Source organism: Notamacropus eugenii, chromosome 6 (assembly GCF_028372415.1).
Source record: "Notamacropus eugenii isolate mMacEug1 chromosome 6, mMacEug1.pri_v2, whole genome shotgun sequence".
NCBI lineage: Eukaryota > Metazoa > Chordata > Mammalia > Diprotodontia > Macropodidae > Notamacropus > Notamacropus eugenii.
In genome coordinates, this window is record NC_092877.1 from 93,251,490 (window position 1) to 93,269,513 (window position 18,024).

Consider the following 18,024-nt stretch of genomic DNA (forward strand, 5'->3'; position numbering starts at 1 on the left):
AGCACATTAAAATCATATTTTCAAAGGAATATTGTGCTAAAGGGGGAAAACCTTTTTTTAATTGCCTCAAAACCTCATCTTGAAACTTTCCATATATCATGTAAAACAGAGATCAACAGTGACAACAGGCAAGATACACTACAAATGAAAGAGAAGTATATTTATGGCCATTTCAGTATGAGAATAGGAAAGAACACTCGGGGGGGAGGGGGAACTGGATCATCTCTAATATATTTTTCCTTTCAGGGTCAACGCTTGAGGAAATGTAGAGCATATTGCCACATAAGGCATTTTTACATACAGTAATTCCTTAGGATAAAGTTCTACATTGTATTGGCTGGACAAAGAAGATATTGCAAACTGTATATTTTTTCTACACAATCAGCAATTGGGAATAAAGTTACTTTCAAATGAAAAATTCAATGTGACCTGGGTTTTATATTTATTACAAACATTTTCCCTAAATCCTTTAGCTGATTTCTTTAAATTCTATGCACACTTTTGCATTTAATGTTAAGGGGGAAAAAATCAAATCCTTCAGTGTTTTTCTATTACTGTGGTTATTCTTTTTAGTGTGTGATCATCTGAGCTAATGGTGATAGTCTGAGAAAGGAAGGCTTTGTTCTAACAGTTTATTTGTTGAATTCTTAGAGCTATTTTGATATCTGTATTTGTGACATGACATAATTTGGTGTCTCCTAGCTTCTGAAGAATACTGAGCTTCTTATATATAATTTTAGCTACCAGGTTGTATCTTGCTAAATGTTGAGTAGAAAAATTTTTTTGCAACCTACAATGCTGTGTTACAGTTTCTACTGTTTCCTTGCATAATATGTATCAGTCACAAAGTGTGGGTTTCTTAAATAAATTAAATTACAAAGCATTTATTAAATATTCACTATGTGCTGGGCACTGTGCCAAATGCTAAGAATACAAAAACAAGCAGGACAGTTCCAGTCCTCAAGAAGCATACTTTCAAACAGGGGAAGTTAAATGAAAAAAGGGAGCTAGAGTGGGAAGTAGAAGGCAACTTTAAACCTTAAGGATATTCTTATAGAAAATCCTTCTATAATTTTTGATAGAGGTATCTTGTTACTAAATAGTCATCATAGATCTCTACCTCCACCTTTCTATAAACAAATAGAAAGTTACTCTCTTGCATGACCCAGTCATTTAAAAAATATTTCTTTGACAATATATTGTTGGCTTATTTCATATTTATGTCACCCATGATGGGCCTTTTGATTCTACTGGTGTATCTAAGCCATTCCATAGGCTCTATCTGAAGGTAAATCACATTTGGTTACATTTGATGAGTCCAATAGCAATTATCTATTGTACGCCTTTACTGTTTCTGGCTGAAGTAATACCTGCTTGTTTCAAGAGTTTTTAATCTATTTATCATATCCTCTGAGAATGTTTGTCAATCCCCTTCTTCCTTTTTGATGTCAATCTTTCTATAGTACCCTAGGTTGATGGGCCCTGTATTTCCTTAATATTATAAGAATTTTTGCTCAGGTAACTTCCATATCTATTATGGTCAATTTTATATGTCCAAAAATGTGAATTAATGTTGATATTAAATGAGTGATGATTGCTTTAAATGGTTTCTTTCCATTAAGATTTTTAAAAGCCATAGGTGTAGAAGTGAAGCTAAGGCTTGGCATTAAAAGTAGTCAACAAAGTCAATACAAAAATGATAGCACTTTGGGGTAGTTTATTCAATAATCATCAAATCAATAATAAGTCATTTACACTCCTCTTCAATTAACACTTTCTGTGCCTCACTCAATACAGATGTGATCCATTTGGCAATCTGGCAATAACGTCAAAATCCATTGGTATGGGACTATTTCCTCAAGAGTGGAGATGGATACCCTATTTTATATGTGGGGCAGAGTGAAGTTGATGATTGGGAAGATCAACAGTTTCTTCAGTCTTCTTTGGGATTCCTCTAGCTTCAGGTCTTCTTCCTTTGGTTTTGTTTTATAATTTCTTGATTTTTCATAAAGTCATTACCTTCCATCTGCTCCATTCTAATCTTTAAGGAATTATTTTCTTCAGTGAGCTTTTGGATCTCCTTTTCCACCTGGCCAATTTTGTTTTTTAAGACATTCTTCAACTCATTGGTTTTTTGGATCTCTTTAGCATTTGGGTTAGTCTATTTTTAAGGTATTGTGTTCTTCAGCAATTTTGGGGGCTCTCCTTTAGCAAGCTGTTAACTCATTTTTCATGATTTTCTTGCATCACTCTCATTTCTCTTCCCAATTTTTGCTCTACTTCTCTTTTTTTGAACTTTTTTATGGCCTGAGATCAATTCATATTTTTCTTGGAGGCTTTGGATATAGGAATTTTGATTTTTTTTTTTGTCTTTTTCCATTTGTGTATTTTGATCTTCCTTATTCCCAAAATAAGATTCTATAAATTCTTTTTCCAGTTTTCGTTCATTTCTCCAGTAATTTACTTGACTTCTGAGCTGTTAAGGTTCTCTGCTTCCAGTGGGGTTTGGGGGGTTGTACTGTCAGCCACTCAATCCCCCCACAATCTGTGGGCCTAGAGCTCCAGAAACAGTCTCCTGCCCCTGCAGCTGCTGCACTCCTCTGCCTCGTCTACTACCCTGGGGCTGGGGCCAGACCACTTTACTCTCTCACACAGGTCCCATAGGTTTTTCTACTGACCTTCCAATTTGTCCTCGGAGTTTTGGGGTAGTGTAATCTGGAAACTGCCACAGATGCCAGAGATTCAGTCCCCCCATGGACTGCTCTGGTTCTCTCTGTGCTGGCCCACACTGGACTGTGCTCTACTTTCAGCACAGTGAGATAGACACTTTCTGTTGACCTTTCGGGCTGTCTTGGGCTGGAGATTTGCTTCACTGTCATTCCATGAGTTCTGCAGCTCCAGAATTTGTTTAGAGACATTTTTTACAGGTATTTGGTTGGACTTGCAGAAAGAGCTCTAGCAAGTCTCTGCTTCTACTCTGTCATCTTGGCTCCACCTCCCACCCTCCACCCCCAGCTTCAGGTCTTCTTCAAGCTTCAAATTGCTTTGGGTGCTTCTGGCTTCTACCTTTGAGGAGGAAGATGGATCAAATCAACCCTACTTCAGATTGGTGAAGGAAAAGACTACAGAAAGATATGAAAGGAGCTGGCAGTCTTTATCATGTCACTATCTTCAGCTTGCTACACTAGAGTCTTTGGGGAATTTCCCTTTGGGTGAGATCAAGTATTCTCTCTTTTGGCTGAAATGAGTTATCTCCCCTTCCAAAGGGAAAGTTCTTTCACTCTATTGTCTGGTGTATACATCCTCCTATGTTTACCTTCTTTGATTTCTGTTTTGCTACCAATTCAGATAAATGGGCTTTCTTTACTAATCTTTATGTGTGTTCATTGCGAAATTGGTATTTAGATATACAGTGTGGGATCCTCCTTCCCTCCTTAAAAATGACAAACATCAGAAAGCAGATTAAATCGCATGCCCTGGACTAATGATATTTAAGGGAATAGATACATATCACTCTAGTTGAGTACCCCTTCTCTCTGAGGGTATCAGAGAGGCCTCCAACCCCAACCTTCTGCTTCTCCTCCTGGCAAGAATGAAAGTCTCTCTTGTGGGGAGAAGAGACTAGTAAATTTCCTTGGATGGCATTGCCACTACTCTTCCTGTAGGCTCCTGGCATAGATAGATGAAAGATTGCGCTTAGAAGGGGCAATTGTTATCATTTGCTGAAACTATAAATATAACCCCCATTTTGGTAGATCCTTTCCTAAGCAGAATAAACTTTTGTATTAAGCACAGTTTAATTTAATTTTTTTGCTTATATTTAAGAGTTAATCATTTTATTTGAAGTGTAGCTGCTTGTAGCCTCATAAATTAGTGTGCCAAAAATTCCACAAGCTTTTTTTCCCTGTATAACTTTTTCAAAAGGCTTTCTCCTTTCTCTCTCTCCCCCCAAGTAGTTTCTGTCTCAATCATTCTCAGGATATTTACTGGTATCCAAGATGAACCAGCTGTCTGTCCTGAGGTGGCTGCTACCTCCCAAGGACATTCACTGTATATAATACTTAGTTTAATTTGAAGAACTAGCCTATTACAGGTTTTCCCCTGGCAACAAGCTCCTACATCTGAGGTTTCTGAGAATCTTAAATATGTACTATAACTGAGTTATCTCAAAGCATGAGCATGGAAAAGCCAGGCATATGTATTCTGGTCTATTGGAGTTCTTAAATTTTCAAGAACACTGGAGAATCAGCGTCTCACTGAGAAGCAAGTCAGAAGCAGAGCTTTTTCTTTATAAGAACAATTCAGTCTCAAATTACATTGCTGTCAAAGACTCATCAAACAACCCTCACATAGATACTGGTGCTAATATTAGAACAAAGAATGTTGACAGAGTAATAGTCCCAAAATGCAAACAATATCTAAATGGGTCTAGAAGCTTTCATGCTCCCTTTAATCACCATTAATACAAGATCTAGACAGCTATAAGATTCATTTTCTTCAATAATTCATATCTTTCAATAAATTTTATTGGAACATAAGTGATTTGTGTGTTGTTTTGTTTTCACCTTTTAATGGCACTTATCACATAACTATACATTTTCTGCTAAATCTTGAGGAAGAGACAGGAGAACCTGATCGCCTTTCTAATCCTTGCACTTATACCCAGAAACAAAGGAATCTGTTGATGCACCCACAAAAAAAATGGCAAATGCATAAAAGAATTTTTAAAAGGTGAAATGATTCAATTTCTTCTTAAGAGTCAAAGAAATAGATTGCATTACAGAGAACTGCAGGCTCACCTTACTCAAAATTCTCATGATTAGCTTGAATTATCACCATTTACTAATTGATATGAATCAAATGATACAATGAAAAGAAAAAAAGAGTCTAGTCTGTAGTCTCAACCAATGAGCACTTGTCTCCTTGCCAAGGAAAACTATATGGCAACCAAGAATAACACTTGTAGAATATAAATACATTTGTAAAATCTTACAGAGACATAAACACATATTCCAAAATCAAGATCTCTTGACCAAAAGAACTGCAAACTACCAAAATATGTTATATGAATATGTTCAGAATATGTATAGAAATATGTAAGTATCCTTCAAATTAATAATAAGAGAAATTAAAACAAAACTGAGCCTTTATTGCACAATGATCAAACTGATAAAAATATTCAGTACTGGAGAGGCTGTGAGAAAGTCAGTAAGTTAATAGTTTTTAAAAAGTACAATGATGAAAGGTAAGTCACTAACCTGTTTATACTCTTGACCTACTAATATCACTACTAGGTATTTATTTCAAAGAAGTCAAATACAGAAAGAAATGCCTCCGGTATACAAAAATATCTATGGTAGCATTTTTATAGCATCAAAAATTGCAAGCAAAGTTTGCTCCACTATTAAGGAATATCTGACTGAACTGTATTATAAATCATAATAATCTATCACATAGTGCCATGGAAATGATGCAAAAGAGGAACTCAAAAAAAGTATGGGCTGTATGAACTGATGCAGTCAGGTAAGCAGTGCCAAGAAGACAATAAACATAGTAATTATAAGTACAAACACTATGGAAAGGCAAGTAAATTCCAATTAATTGTAATAATCAATATTGGCCCCAGAGAACAGATAATGAAAGATATTTCTTCTCAACAGAGGTGAAGGGCTATGAATGTAGAATTTTGTATAAAACTGTCAGACCAAACCACAGCGCTGGCTGGTTAATATAACTTTTTCCAAGTTAACAAGGGAGAATTCAGTGTAGAAGAGTATATCAGAGAATAGTTGTGATATAAAAAAGGCATCATAAAACTTTTTTAAAAACCTCATGGGGGGATGGTAAAATAATATAAACATTATCACATCATTTTAAAAAAAAGTAATGCAAGGGTTGGTGGGAAGATTTATTGGGAGGATGGTGAGTGAACCAACAAAAGCAAAGTCATCTCAAGAGTATTTAATGATGAATCTATTAGGACTACTAACCATAAAAAAAAAAAGCACAACATATTTAAAAATTTCTATAATAAGATCTTTTTTTCATAAATGAGACTGGAGCTACTACATTTGAACTCTAATCAGATTATCTAAGGAGAAAATTTTTCTCATTCCTCTACCTTTTAACTGATTAAACTATCGAGGCAAGTTAAGAAAATGCTAGTTGTTCTGCTTTTGAGAGAGACAGAGACAGACAGAGAAACAGAGAGAGAGAGAGCTCCAACAGATGATGGATAATTGCAGTGCCATCATTTAAATATCATGTTGCTGTACTAGGTTTGCAATGTTTCCCAGTTCCTCATCGGTTTCTTCTTTACATCCAGGTGGTCTGCGGTATACTCCAATGACAATACTCTTACAGTTCCTTTAGCCTTCAACTCTTGTGTGTGGTTTTTATCTTCTTAATACGCAATGATTTTCTACCATTACTCCCTTTATCTATCTTGTATCTTTTGAACTCCTTTTATTTATGGGTCCCATTCCATCAATTCTTAATGACAAATATGCCTGAGCTAAAATTTACCTAGCAGTTAGGCAGTGCAGTGGATAGAGTACTGGGCCTAGGGTAAGGAAGACTCATCTTCCTGATTTCAAGTCTAGCCTCAGACACTTATTTGTGATACTGGGCAAGTCACTTAAATCTGCCTCAGTTTCTTCATCTATAAAGTGAGCTGGACAAGGTAATAGCAAACCACTCCAGTATCTTTGCCAAGAAAACCCCAAATGGGGGCATGAAGCATCAGACTCAACTGAAAAGTGACTGAACAATAAAATCTTCCTCCTTGACTTAGGATAACTAATCATTCTAGTTATCTATACTTTGTGCATCTGTGCACAGCCGCGGAAATTAATCAACTCAACAATTGGTGTTAGGAAATGTGGGTTATTTATCTTTGTACAACTCAGAAGCTAGAACTGAACCTTTGCTATTGCAGGAATCAATGCTTGCTGACTGATGAATGAATGAACAAACTGAACAAAACAATGAACAAATCAAGATTTGTTCAAATGAATTTTGATTTGATTTAGTTCAATTCTTATTCAAAAGTTTTCCCCTCTTTATTTTCAGTATGAAGACATATGCATTGTAAACAATGTCCCACTTCCATTTAAAAGGTCTGATACAGTTTAATTGATGAATAATATTCTTAGAATTAATGGCAATGGTTCATTGTTACTGTTCCAACATACCAAACAGTACAACAGTGATCTGAAACACCCAGTTAGCCCAATTTCCAACAAATTGTACCTTTCAAATTAAAAAATGATTACATGGAAGTGTTGAGTAAGAAAAATAAGTTTTAAAGCCCTTTAAAAATAAAGAGATTTCAAGAGACCAAGTAATCTAATTCTTCACATGGAACACATAAATAATCCAAGTAAGATGGGTGAAGCCAAGATGGCAGAGTAAAGGCAGGAACTCCCCTGACCTCTCCCCCAGCCCCTCCAAATACCTTTAAAAATGACAATAAACAAATTCTAGAGCAGCAAAACCCACAAAAAGGCAGAGTTAAACAAATTTCTAGCATAAGACAACCTGGAAGGTTGACAGGAAAAGTCTACTGCACCAGGGTGAGAGAAGAGTGCAGTCTCGCACAGCCCATGCTGAGGTAGACAGAGCCCCATCAAACCAGGAGCAGGCCTCAGGGCATTTGAACTGCTGATAGCAGTGGTGGTTTCTAGACCTCTCAGCCCACAAATGCCAAGGAAGGTTACACTTGGGTAAGAGTGGAGCACTGTCAAACACAGGCCGTGCCAGCACAACCCAGGCCCCAGGAAACCAGGAGCAGGCTATAGGAGTGACTGAATCAGCAGAGGTAGCAATTGCTTCTGGATCTCTTAGACCACAGACAGTAAAGGGATCAAGCAATTGATCAGAAGGAGATTACAGGGGTCTTTTTACTAGCATAGAGGCAGGATTCTGTTGCTTTGCCCAGACTAGGATCCAGGTCCCAGTCCTGGGTGGCAATCTCAGGATGAGGAGGAGCACTAGCAGAGCACAGCTTGTAGTCACAGGGAAGGGGGGACCCTCGTCACAGTTTCAGGGCAGAATAGCATGCTTGTGGTTGCTCACAAACAGGAGCACAGGCCAGGAGAGAAATAAATACCTCTTCTCAGATCATACCACCTTGAAAGAACTGAAAATTTACAAGTCCCTAGAAGCATCCCTGAAAATAGCTGCATAAAACCCTTGAAGCTTGGGATAGTACACCTTCCACCATGGAAATGGAGCCCTAACATAGCAGAGAAATAAAAAGTCAAGAAATAGACTGGGAAAATGAGAAAACAATGGAAAAATACTCTGAATTTGGAAGCTTACCTTGGAGACAAAGAATATTAAAAAACACACTCAGAAGAAAGCAACAAAGCCAAAGCTCCTACATCCAAAGCCTCTAAGAAAAAAATATGAATTGGTCTCAGGCCATAGGAGAGCTCCAAAAGGACTTTGAAAATCAAGTAAGAGAGGAAAAATTGGTTAGAGAAATGAGAGTGATACAAGAAAATTATGAAAAATGAGTCAATAACTTGGTAAAAGACACATAAAAAATACTGAAGAAAATAATACCTTAAAAAACAGACTAGGTCAAATGGTAAAAAAGGTCCCAAAAGCCAGTGAAGAGAAGAATGTTTTAAAAAGCAGAATTGGCCAAATGGAAAAGGGGGTCAAAAAGCTTACAGAAGAAAATAATTCCTTAAAAATTAGAATGAAGCAAATGGAAGCTAATGACTTTATGAGAAATCAAGAAACCATAAAACAAAACCAAAATAATGAAAAGTATAGAAGACAATGTGAAATATCTCATTGGAAAAACAACTGACCTGGAAAATAGATCCAGAAGAGATCATTTAAAATTTTTTGGACTACCTGAAAGCCATGATCAAAACAGAGCCTAGACACCACCTTTTAAGAAATTATCTGGGAAAACTGCCCTGATATTCTAGAACCAGAGGATAAAACAGGAATTGAAAGAATCCATTGATCACCTCCTGAACAAGAATCCAAAATGAAACTATCAGGAATATTGCAGTCAAATTCCAGAGTTCATAGGTCAAGGAGAAAATACTGCAAGCAACCAGAAAGAAACAATTCAAGTATCATGGGAAACATAATCAGGATAACAAAAGATTTAGCAGTTCCTACATTAAAGAATCAGAGAGCTTGGAATATGATATTCCAGGGGGCAAGGAACTAGAATTACAACCAAGAATCACTTACCCAGCAAAACTGAATATAATCCATAAGGGCAAAAATGAACATTCAATGAGATAGGGGAATTTCAAGCATTCTTGAGAAAAGATCAGAGCTAAATAGAAATTTTTATTTTCAAATACAAGACTCAAGAGAAGTATAAAAAGGTAAACGGGAAAGAGAAATCATAAAGGACTTATTAAAGTTAAACTGTTTACATTCCTACATGGAAAGATGATATTTGTAACTCATAAGACCTTTCTGATTATTAGGATAGTTAGAGGCATATAGAGACAAAGGGCATAGGTGGGAATTAAATATGAATGGACGATATCTAAAAAATAAAATTAAGGGGTGAGAGAGGAATGTACTAGAAGAAAGAGAAAGGGAGAGGTAGAAAGGGGTAAATTATCTCACATAAAAGAGGCAAGAAAAAGCTTTTACAGTGGAGGGGAAAAGAGGGAAGGTGAATGAACCTTACTTTTATCGGAATTGACTCAAAGAAGGAATAACATACACAACCAGGTAGAGAAATCTATCTTACCCTACAGGAAAACAGGGGGAAGGGAATGGGGGGGATGATAGAAGGTAGGGCAGATTGGGGGAGGGGTAGTCAGAAGCAAAATACTTTTGAGAAGGGACAGGGTGAAAGGAGAGAAAGATGAGAATAAATGGAGGCAAGGGAAATAGAATGGAGGGTAACAGAGTTAGGCTTTCACAACATGACTATTATGGAAGTGTTTTGCATGACTATACATGTACAGCCTACATTGAATTCCTTGCCTTCTCAATGAGGGGTTTGGGGAGGGAAGAAGGGAGAAAATTTGTAACTCAAAGTTTTAAAAATGAATATTAAAATTGTTTTTACATGTAACTGGGGAAAAATAAACCACTAAATAAACAAATAATCCAAGTAAGATGGTTGGTTTGGGGGTTTATTAGGTTTTTTGCTAACATTCTTAACCATCTCTAGGGCAAAAGATTAGATGATTTCTTATGATAAATTTTTCTCTTGGGTTTTTTGTAGGTTTCAAGAAGTAAAAAGAATAAAAATTGGCAACTCCTACATAATGAATTGGATAACAAATGAAAATGACATACATACATCAGTACCATAGATCAGAAAATCACCAGTTAATGTGTGACACAAAATTCTGTATTCATCCACTGTTGCTGGGAAAAGACGGGTTTCTCTTTCTTCTTGAGCATCCAAAATTTCACTTTCTATCTAAAATATGAAATGAAATACCAATACAACGATATAGTAAATCAATTCTCAGGGTCCCACAATAATACCAGTGTTGTAGATCTATGAAAGGATATGACTAGCATGTTGCCAACATTTAGCAAGTCGCTAAATGAAAACTTAACTTGTTCAGGTTTATCACTACTCTGTTTAATTCTTTCACTCTGGCATGTTACAAATTCATTCCACAGATTTTTCTAATCCTTTAATGTAACCTCAGGCTCCCATCTCACCCTTTGGATTCAGTATTCTACCATCCTTTGGACTCAATCTAGGCTTGGAATTTAAGTTTGTGTGTTTTTTTTCTTTAATCATGCCTTCATTTTCCCCTCAAGAGGATTCTTTCCTTCCTATTGACTGCTCTCAATTACTCTACTAATTGGTCTCAAACTAATATGTGGACCCACACTTGTGATGCTGGGAACTCAAATAATCTCAAAAGTCATGAAATTAGAAATATTATAGATGGTGAAACATTAAGTACAAAAAATAAGATTTTTTCTTTTGACACGGATCATAATGTCAAAAAGAGTGCAAATTAAGATACTGCATACTGTACTGCACATCAGTAATAATGTTTAAGATTATTTAAGCAATAAACAAATTGATCATTATTCCATACTCTTAATACCAGAAAGACAAAAGAAGAGTTTCAATAGATAAGTTACTGCACATTCTTCCTCAAAATTATCTTGATCATCAGTGCAAAAAGTAGGACTTGCTCTATGTGTGGAAAGACTCTTGAGGATTGACTATGTTAAGAGTGAAGGAAACATAAAAAGATCACAAATAGAGTCAGGAGGACAGTTATAAGATTATGATGTTTATGAAGCTAAGGGAAAAGAAATTAAGTAGTAGAGAAAGGTATTTTCCCCTTCTCCTCCTGTCACCTGTCTGGCTGCTCCTTCTCAGTCTCCTTTGTGAAATCATCATCCACATCTCATGTTATATATGCAAATATATACAAGGGCTCTATCCTAGGCCTTTTCTTTTCCTTACAAACTCTTTCTCAGTGATCCCATCAGTTCCCATGGGTTCATCCAGCATCTCTATAACTCCCCACAACTATATTTGCAACTTTACTTCGCTATTCTGAGCTCTACTTCCATACCCACCTCTAATGCAACATGTTCAAAACAGATGTCATTATCTTCCTCCAAAACGACCCCCTTTTTTAATGTCACTATTTCTGTGAGAATACCACCATCCTTCCAGTCCTCTAGCTTCACAACTTCAGAATCATCATCAACCATTCCTTCTCATTCACACCCTTCAGATCAGTGGTTTATTACCAAGTCTTATCAATTCTACTTCCACAACATCTCTTAACTCCATTTCCTCTTCCCACTCATAAGGTCACTACACTATTTTCTAGTCCTCATCACTTCATCCTTTGAACTATTGAAGAAGTCAACTAATTGGGCCTCCAAGTTCACCCCGCTCCAATCCATCTTCCACATGGCTGCCAAAATTGATATTCCTAAAGCACTCTCACTGCCCCATTCAAGAAGCTCCAGCGGACTCCCTTTTGCCTCCAGGATAAAATACAACCTGCTCAATTAAGACTTTAAAGTCCTTCATAATACACTCTAGCCTATATCTCCAGGTTTATTGCATATTATTTTCCTTTACTTCTCTAAATTCCAGTCAAATTGATTCTCTCACTGTTTCCCATACATCATCTTCTATTTCCTGTCTCCATGCCTGTTTGCACAAGCTAAGTCCCATGACAGGTTATTAGTAAGTATCTGTATTCTTGTTCTTTTTTTGTAGTCACAAGTGATAAAAATTGCTTTGGCTAAACCAGAAAATAAATAGCACTGGGCCAGTTCTTTAGTGGTTGCATGTAATGTGATTGCCTCAGAAAACAGCAAAGAGTGTATTGGTTAAAAATTCTGAGAATGGAAGCAAGTTGGGGAACAATAGATTCAGGTGTCTAAAGAGAACAGTAGAATGAGCTCTATAATTAGTGAACTGTATCACAAGAGACAAGAGAGTTAGCCTCAAATAGAATGACAGTGAATGTTTGGGAGGAAGTATTTAGGTAAACTGTTTGCACCTAAGGAAGTAAGACCAAATGGCTGGGACTAGGGGTCAGCACAATAGAATGTCAGCTTGTTTAGCAGGTTCCATTGGCAAAACACAAGATTTGCACAAGCCATTTCAAAGGATCTATAATCTGAGCACAAATATAGTGTATCCTTACCATATGTAACTGAACTCTTCCCTCAAAGAGCACAGCAGCATAGTCAGAATTAAGACTCATACTGACAACAGTCCCCAGATATTCCATATCTTTCAGTTTTTTTACACCTACAGGAAAAACAATTTAATATTTTAAGTTTTACCTCATCTATATACTAAGGATTATATAATTCAACATTCTAAAATAATGAAATTGATTTTTCCAGGTATAGTAACACATAACTAGCAAGGTCATTTTTTGGTTGCCCACTTGGTGATTTTATTGTTTAAGTGGGTGGCAAGATGTATGGGTAGGGAAAGAGTTCAAGAATACTGGAGCAACAGGAGAATCACAGAAGATACAATGAATAATTCTGATCACCTAAAATTTAAAAGCTTTCACAAACAATCTAATTTAGTTAAAATTAGAAGGGAAATAAATAATAGGAAAAATCTTTGCAAGTTTCTCTGTGTATGTAAGGTGAATTTTAGTGTAAGTAAGGTGGATTTTAGTTTGTATAAATTGAATTTTGGTAATTATTTTCCAGGATCCATATCCATAACAATCTTTGGCTCCCAGGTACTAGATATGAGTTCCCACAGTCATGGTTCAAAACATCTCCACCATGCTTGCGCATAGTTATATAGTGGTAAATAACATAAACATCCACTGCAGCTGTGCAGTGAGATATAAGGGATGAGGTGATGTAAACTTGTGAGGCTATCGCTGGCAATATGCCTTCTTTGTCTGTCGGCCTATAAAACAGGTGGTCACTAGACAGTGAATGGGGAGCCCTTAGGGTTGAATGCACAAATGCTGTGTGTGCCTCAACTGGCCCCCATTGAGGCTTGGGGGGAACTTCAGGGTTGAAAGCACAAGCTGGAATGCTATGTGTACCTTGATAGGCCCCCGTCAAGGCTTGGGGGGAATGAGTATTTGCCTCAACTGACTCCCACTGAGACTTGGGGATTTAGGGGAAGCACAAGTTGTGCCTGTCTTGACTGACCCCATCGAGACATAGAGGTAGTTGCCTGCCCTGCTCATCGGCTCTTGTGAGAAGGGTGACTAGGGAATGCTGTAGGAGTTTGTACTCTCACTATCAGCAACCTCTTCTGATAAAACTAAACTAGAATAAAGATTACTAACCCCTTTTTAGTGTCTTTCCTGTCTGAACAAATCAAGAGTGAACCTGTGCTAGCAGCCCTCAAGTGTGCTCTGCTTTATCTGTCTTACACCTGGCGTCTTGAACAGGATTTGCACAGACAACAGGAAAGTATGGGGTTTAGTGGGACTGGGATAGTTGTCCAATGTTTCCCAGTTATTGTGTTATTTTTTGTAGCTATGGTTCTATGGAGACCTCCCAAGGGATGGGAGGATGGAGTATGGACCCCACTCCCAGGAGTGGGAGAATGTGCCCCTTACTGCTAGAGGCTTTGAAAAAGTTTTGCTGAAAATTATGGGTACCCTTGATAAGAAGGGATCTAGAAAGGCTGGGGGAGTTGTAGAAATTCTGTGGGAGACCCACACTGACTTAGCCCCAAAGGAGTGGGAGAGTCAGTGTTTTTAGCAGATGCAGCAGTATCCTGGACTAGCCCAAAGAGACCTCCAACTAGCCCAGAGAGACCTGGACCCAGGAACAAAAGCAGAGGCAGTGACCATAGAACAGACACTAGCAACATGAAAGGAGTCACACAAGGACCAGCAGAAGCCAAGAAGCATCAAGAGTAATTTCTCAGATGCCCAGAGCAGAGCCCTGAGGAGATAACCCCCCTTTCCTTCTCCCTGTCCCACTAGCACTCCTGAAGAGAAAGGCTGGAAAAGTGGCTGTGGGAGGAAAACCTGACTTTGGTAGGTGGGGGACCCAAATGGGTGATTCAGTTTGTTGTGTTGTAGTTTGGTTAAAGTTAACTATTGTGAGAAAAAATACTGACAAGTTACTGTCAGTGGGAGCCCAGTTATGGGAGTTTCTGATTGCCTCCGCTCAAGAAGCAAAGTTATCTGATAAGCTGGAATAAGACTTTGGATGTGTTATAGTGAAGGGAAAAGGTGCATGGGAAAAGTCCCTCTTAAATCTCCCAGAATTGCTGGAGACTGCCTCAGAGGCACAGTCCTTTGAGAAGGGGGAACAGAAGTTCCCCAGAGTGTGTGAAAGAGTTAACACTCCTATAGAGATAAGAAACAAGCCAGAAAAGAAGTTTCTTTTAAATTTCTCAGAGTCAAGGTCATGGCTAGAGCCACAGCAGCATGAAGGAGGCTCTGCTAGAAAGAGCCCAAGTCAGAATAGCCCCTCCCTAGACTGTACTGGAAGGATGGAGGACCTGGAACTGTGTTGTGCCCAGAGCCCAGGCTGCAGTGACCCCTCCCCATGTAAGGCTGGGGGAGGATGAGATGCCACAGAGTTGGGGCGATATGGTCCAGAGACAGAAGCTAGGCGCAGGGATCCCTGGAACATGCTGTGCCTGGACTGAGGCAGAAGCAGAGAGGCCCTGGTGGGAATAGCCTTGAACTATGCAAGTACAAACTGGCACACTATATAGTACAAAAAAAGCACTGAGGAGTGTGCATAAAAACACCAATGAAGCCAGCAACCTATGCCTTGGAACTACTAGCTCTTACAAGATATAGGCAGATTCCTTATGTCCAGGGAATACTGTCTGATTTGTTATAACCTCTTCAAGGAAGCTGACCTCTGCTAGTAATTAAGGCGATTAATGGACCAGAGGAAAAACCCACTCTAGGAAAAGGAGTATAGTCAAAATCAGGATTCAAGTGAAATATAAACCAAAGGCCAGGAATCAGAATTCCTCAAGAATATCAGTTTAAGGGACTGAAATATATGGAAACCAGGGTTTCAAGGCAGAGAAGTCTACATAGAAAGCATAATACCAAGAATGACAACAAAATAATAGTTTGATAAGACTTTCTTACTCAAAGTCACAATTCTGTAGTCTTCTTTTTCACAAAATAGTAGTTGAAAGAGAGAACCAGATAAATGCTCTCCTTCAGTTTTCTTTAGAAAAGTCTCCTACATCAGAGCCAAGATGGCAGAGTAGGACAGACCTGCTGTAGCTCTCCCCTCAAAGCCCATAAAATACCTGCAAAAATGATTCTAAACAAATTCTAGAGCAACAGAAGCCACAAAATGATAGAGTGAAAGAGATTTCCAACCCAAGGCAGACTGGAAGGCCAACAGGAAAGGTCTACTGCACCAGGCTCAGAGCAGAGTGCAGCCCATGAAGCACAGCCCAGCTTTGGCCACATGGCAAGGCAGGCATAGGACCAGAGCAGGCTTCAGGGCACAGAATCCCAGGTATTAGCCTCAGTTCCCAGATTCTTCAACCCATAAATGCCAGAGACAGCTTCAAAGGTCAGTGGGAAAGCTCTTTCACTTGGGTGAGAAGGCAGCAGGGTTCTGACCTAGCCCCAGTTCCAGGCAGCAGCAGCACCCATTTTTTGAGCCCTCATCCTAAAGACCCTGGGGGAATTGAGCTGCTGATCTGAATCTCAGTCATGAGTGGTGGTCCCAGGGTGAGGAGGAGCACTGGCTGGTGGAGCTAGAGGAGGTTGTGGAGAGGGAACCCTATTCACAGATCCTGGGCAGAAAAAGTTTGTGGTTGCTCCCAGACCAGAGTGCAGGCCAGGAAGAGGAGTAAACTCCTCTCCCTTGATTGTGCCACCTTGGAGGAACTGAAAACTTACAGGTCCCTAGAGTATATCCTTCACTTGAAAAAGGACTCAAAAGTCAAGTAACTGGCTTGGAAAATGCCCAAAAAAGGGGAAGAAAATAAGACTATAGAAGACTACTTTCTTGGTGAACAAGTATTTTTCTCCATCTTTTCAGGTCAGGAAGAACAAAGCATATACCATTAGAGGAAGATATCAAAGTCAAGGCTTCTTCATCCAAAACCTCCAAAATAAATCTGCAATGGTCTCAGGCCATGGAAGAGCTCAAAAGAGATTTTGAAAATCAAGTAAGAGAGGTAGAGGAAAAATTGGGAAGAAAAATGAGAGCGATGCAAGACAATCATGAAAAGTGAGTCAACAGCTTGCTAAAGGAGACCCCAAAAAAATGCGGAAGGAAATAACACCTTTAAAAATAGACTAACCCAAATGGCAAAAGAGGTACAAAAAAAGCTAATGAGGAGGAAAATGCTTTAAAAAGCAGAAATAGCCAAACGGAAAAGGAATTTCAAAATAGTTCTTTAAAAATTAGAATGGAGCAGATGGAAGCTAATAACTTTATGAGAAACCAAGAAATTACAAAACAAAGCCAAAAGAATGAAAAAATTGAAGATAATGTGAAATATCTCATTGGAAAAACAACTGACCTGGAAAATGGATCCAGGAGAGATAATTTAAAAATTATGGGACTACCTGAAAGCCATGATCAAAAAAAGAGCTTAGACATCATCTTTCATGAAATTATCAAGGAAAACTGCCCTGATATTCTAGAACCATAGCATAAAATAAATATTGAAAGAATCCACCAATCACCTCCTGCAAGAGACCCAAAAAGAGAAACTCCTAGGAATATTGTAGCCAAATTCCAAAGTTTCCTGGTCAAGGAGAAAATATTGCAAGCAGCTAGAAACAATTCGTGTATTGTGGAAATACAGTCAGGAGAATCTGACTTTCAGAATCAAGAGAAGCATAAAAAGGTAAACAGGAAAGAGAAATCTTAATGGACTTACTAAAGTTGAACTGTTTACATTCCTACATGGAGATCATATTTGTAACTCTTGAGACTTTTCTCAGTATTTGAGTAGTTGAAGGGATTATATACATATAGACAGAAGACACAGGATGAGTGGAATAGGAAGGGATGAAATCTAAAAAATAAAATTAAGGAGTGAAAGAGGAATATATTGGGAGAAGAAAGGGAAGAACGGAATGGGACAAATTATGTCTCATAAAAGAGGCAAGAAAAAGCTTTTTCAATGGAGATGAAAAGGGAAGAAGTGAGAGGCAAAAAGTGAAGCTTACTCTCAATCACATTTGGCTTAAGGAAGGAATAACATACACACTCAATGTGGTATGAAAATCTATCTTACACTACAGGAAAGTAGGGGAAAAGTAGATAAATGGGCTGTGGGGGGGATGATAGAAGGGAGGGCAAATGGGAAAAGGGAGTAATTAGAAGTAAACACTTTTGGGGAGGGATCAAGACAAAAGAGAGAATAGAATAAATAGGGGACAGGATAGGATGGAGGGGAATATAGTTAGTCTTTCACAATCTGTTATGGAAGTCTTTTGCATAACTACACACGTATAGCCTATACTGAACTGCTTACCTTCATAGTGGGAATGAATGGGGAGGGAGGAAGGGAGATAAGTTGGAACTCAAAGATTTAAGAACGAATGTTGAGAACTGTTTTGCATGTAACTGGAAAATAAGAAATAC

General features: G+C 38.2%; 1 protein-coding gene across 7 annotated transcripts in view; it reads right to left on the bottom strand.

Annotated features, from left to right (window-relative positions):
- Window positions 1-18,024, bottom strand: part of LOC140511434 (WD repeat-containing protein 19-like) — a 164,050-nt gene that overhangs the window by 100,237 nt on the left and 45,789 nt on the right. For all 7 annotated transcript variants that reach the window (XR_011969549.1, XR_011969548.1, XR_011969550.1 and 4 more), the window contains 2 exons: window positions 12,645-12,751; window positions 10,298-10,420 (listed from right to left, as the gene is read on the bottom strand). Coding sequence is in view for 4 of the 7 variants with exons in the window: in XM_072620497.1 (XP_072476598.1) it covers window positions 10,298-10,420; window positions 12,645-12,751 (230 nt within the window). In the remaining 3 variants the exon portion in view is untranslated. The remainder of the gene's footprint in view (window positions 1-10,297; window positions 10,421-12,644; window positions 12,752-18,024) is intronic.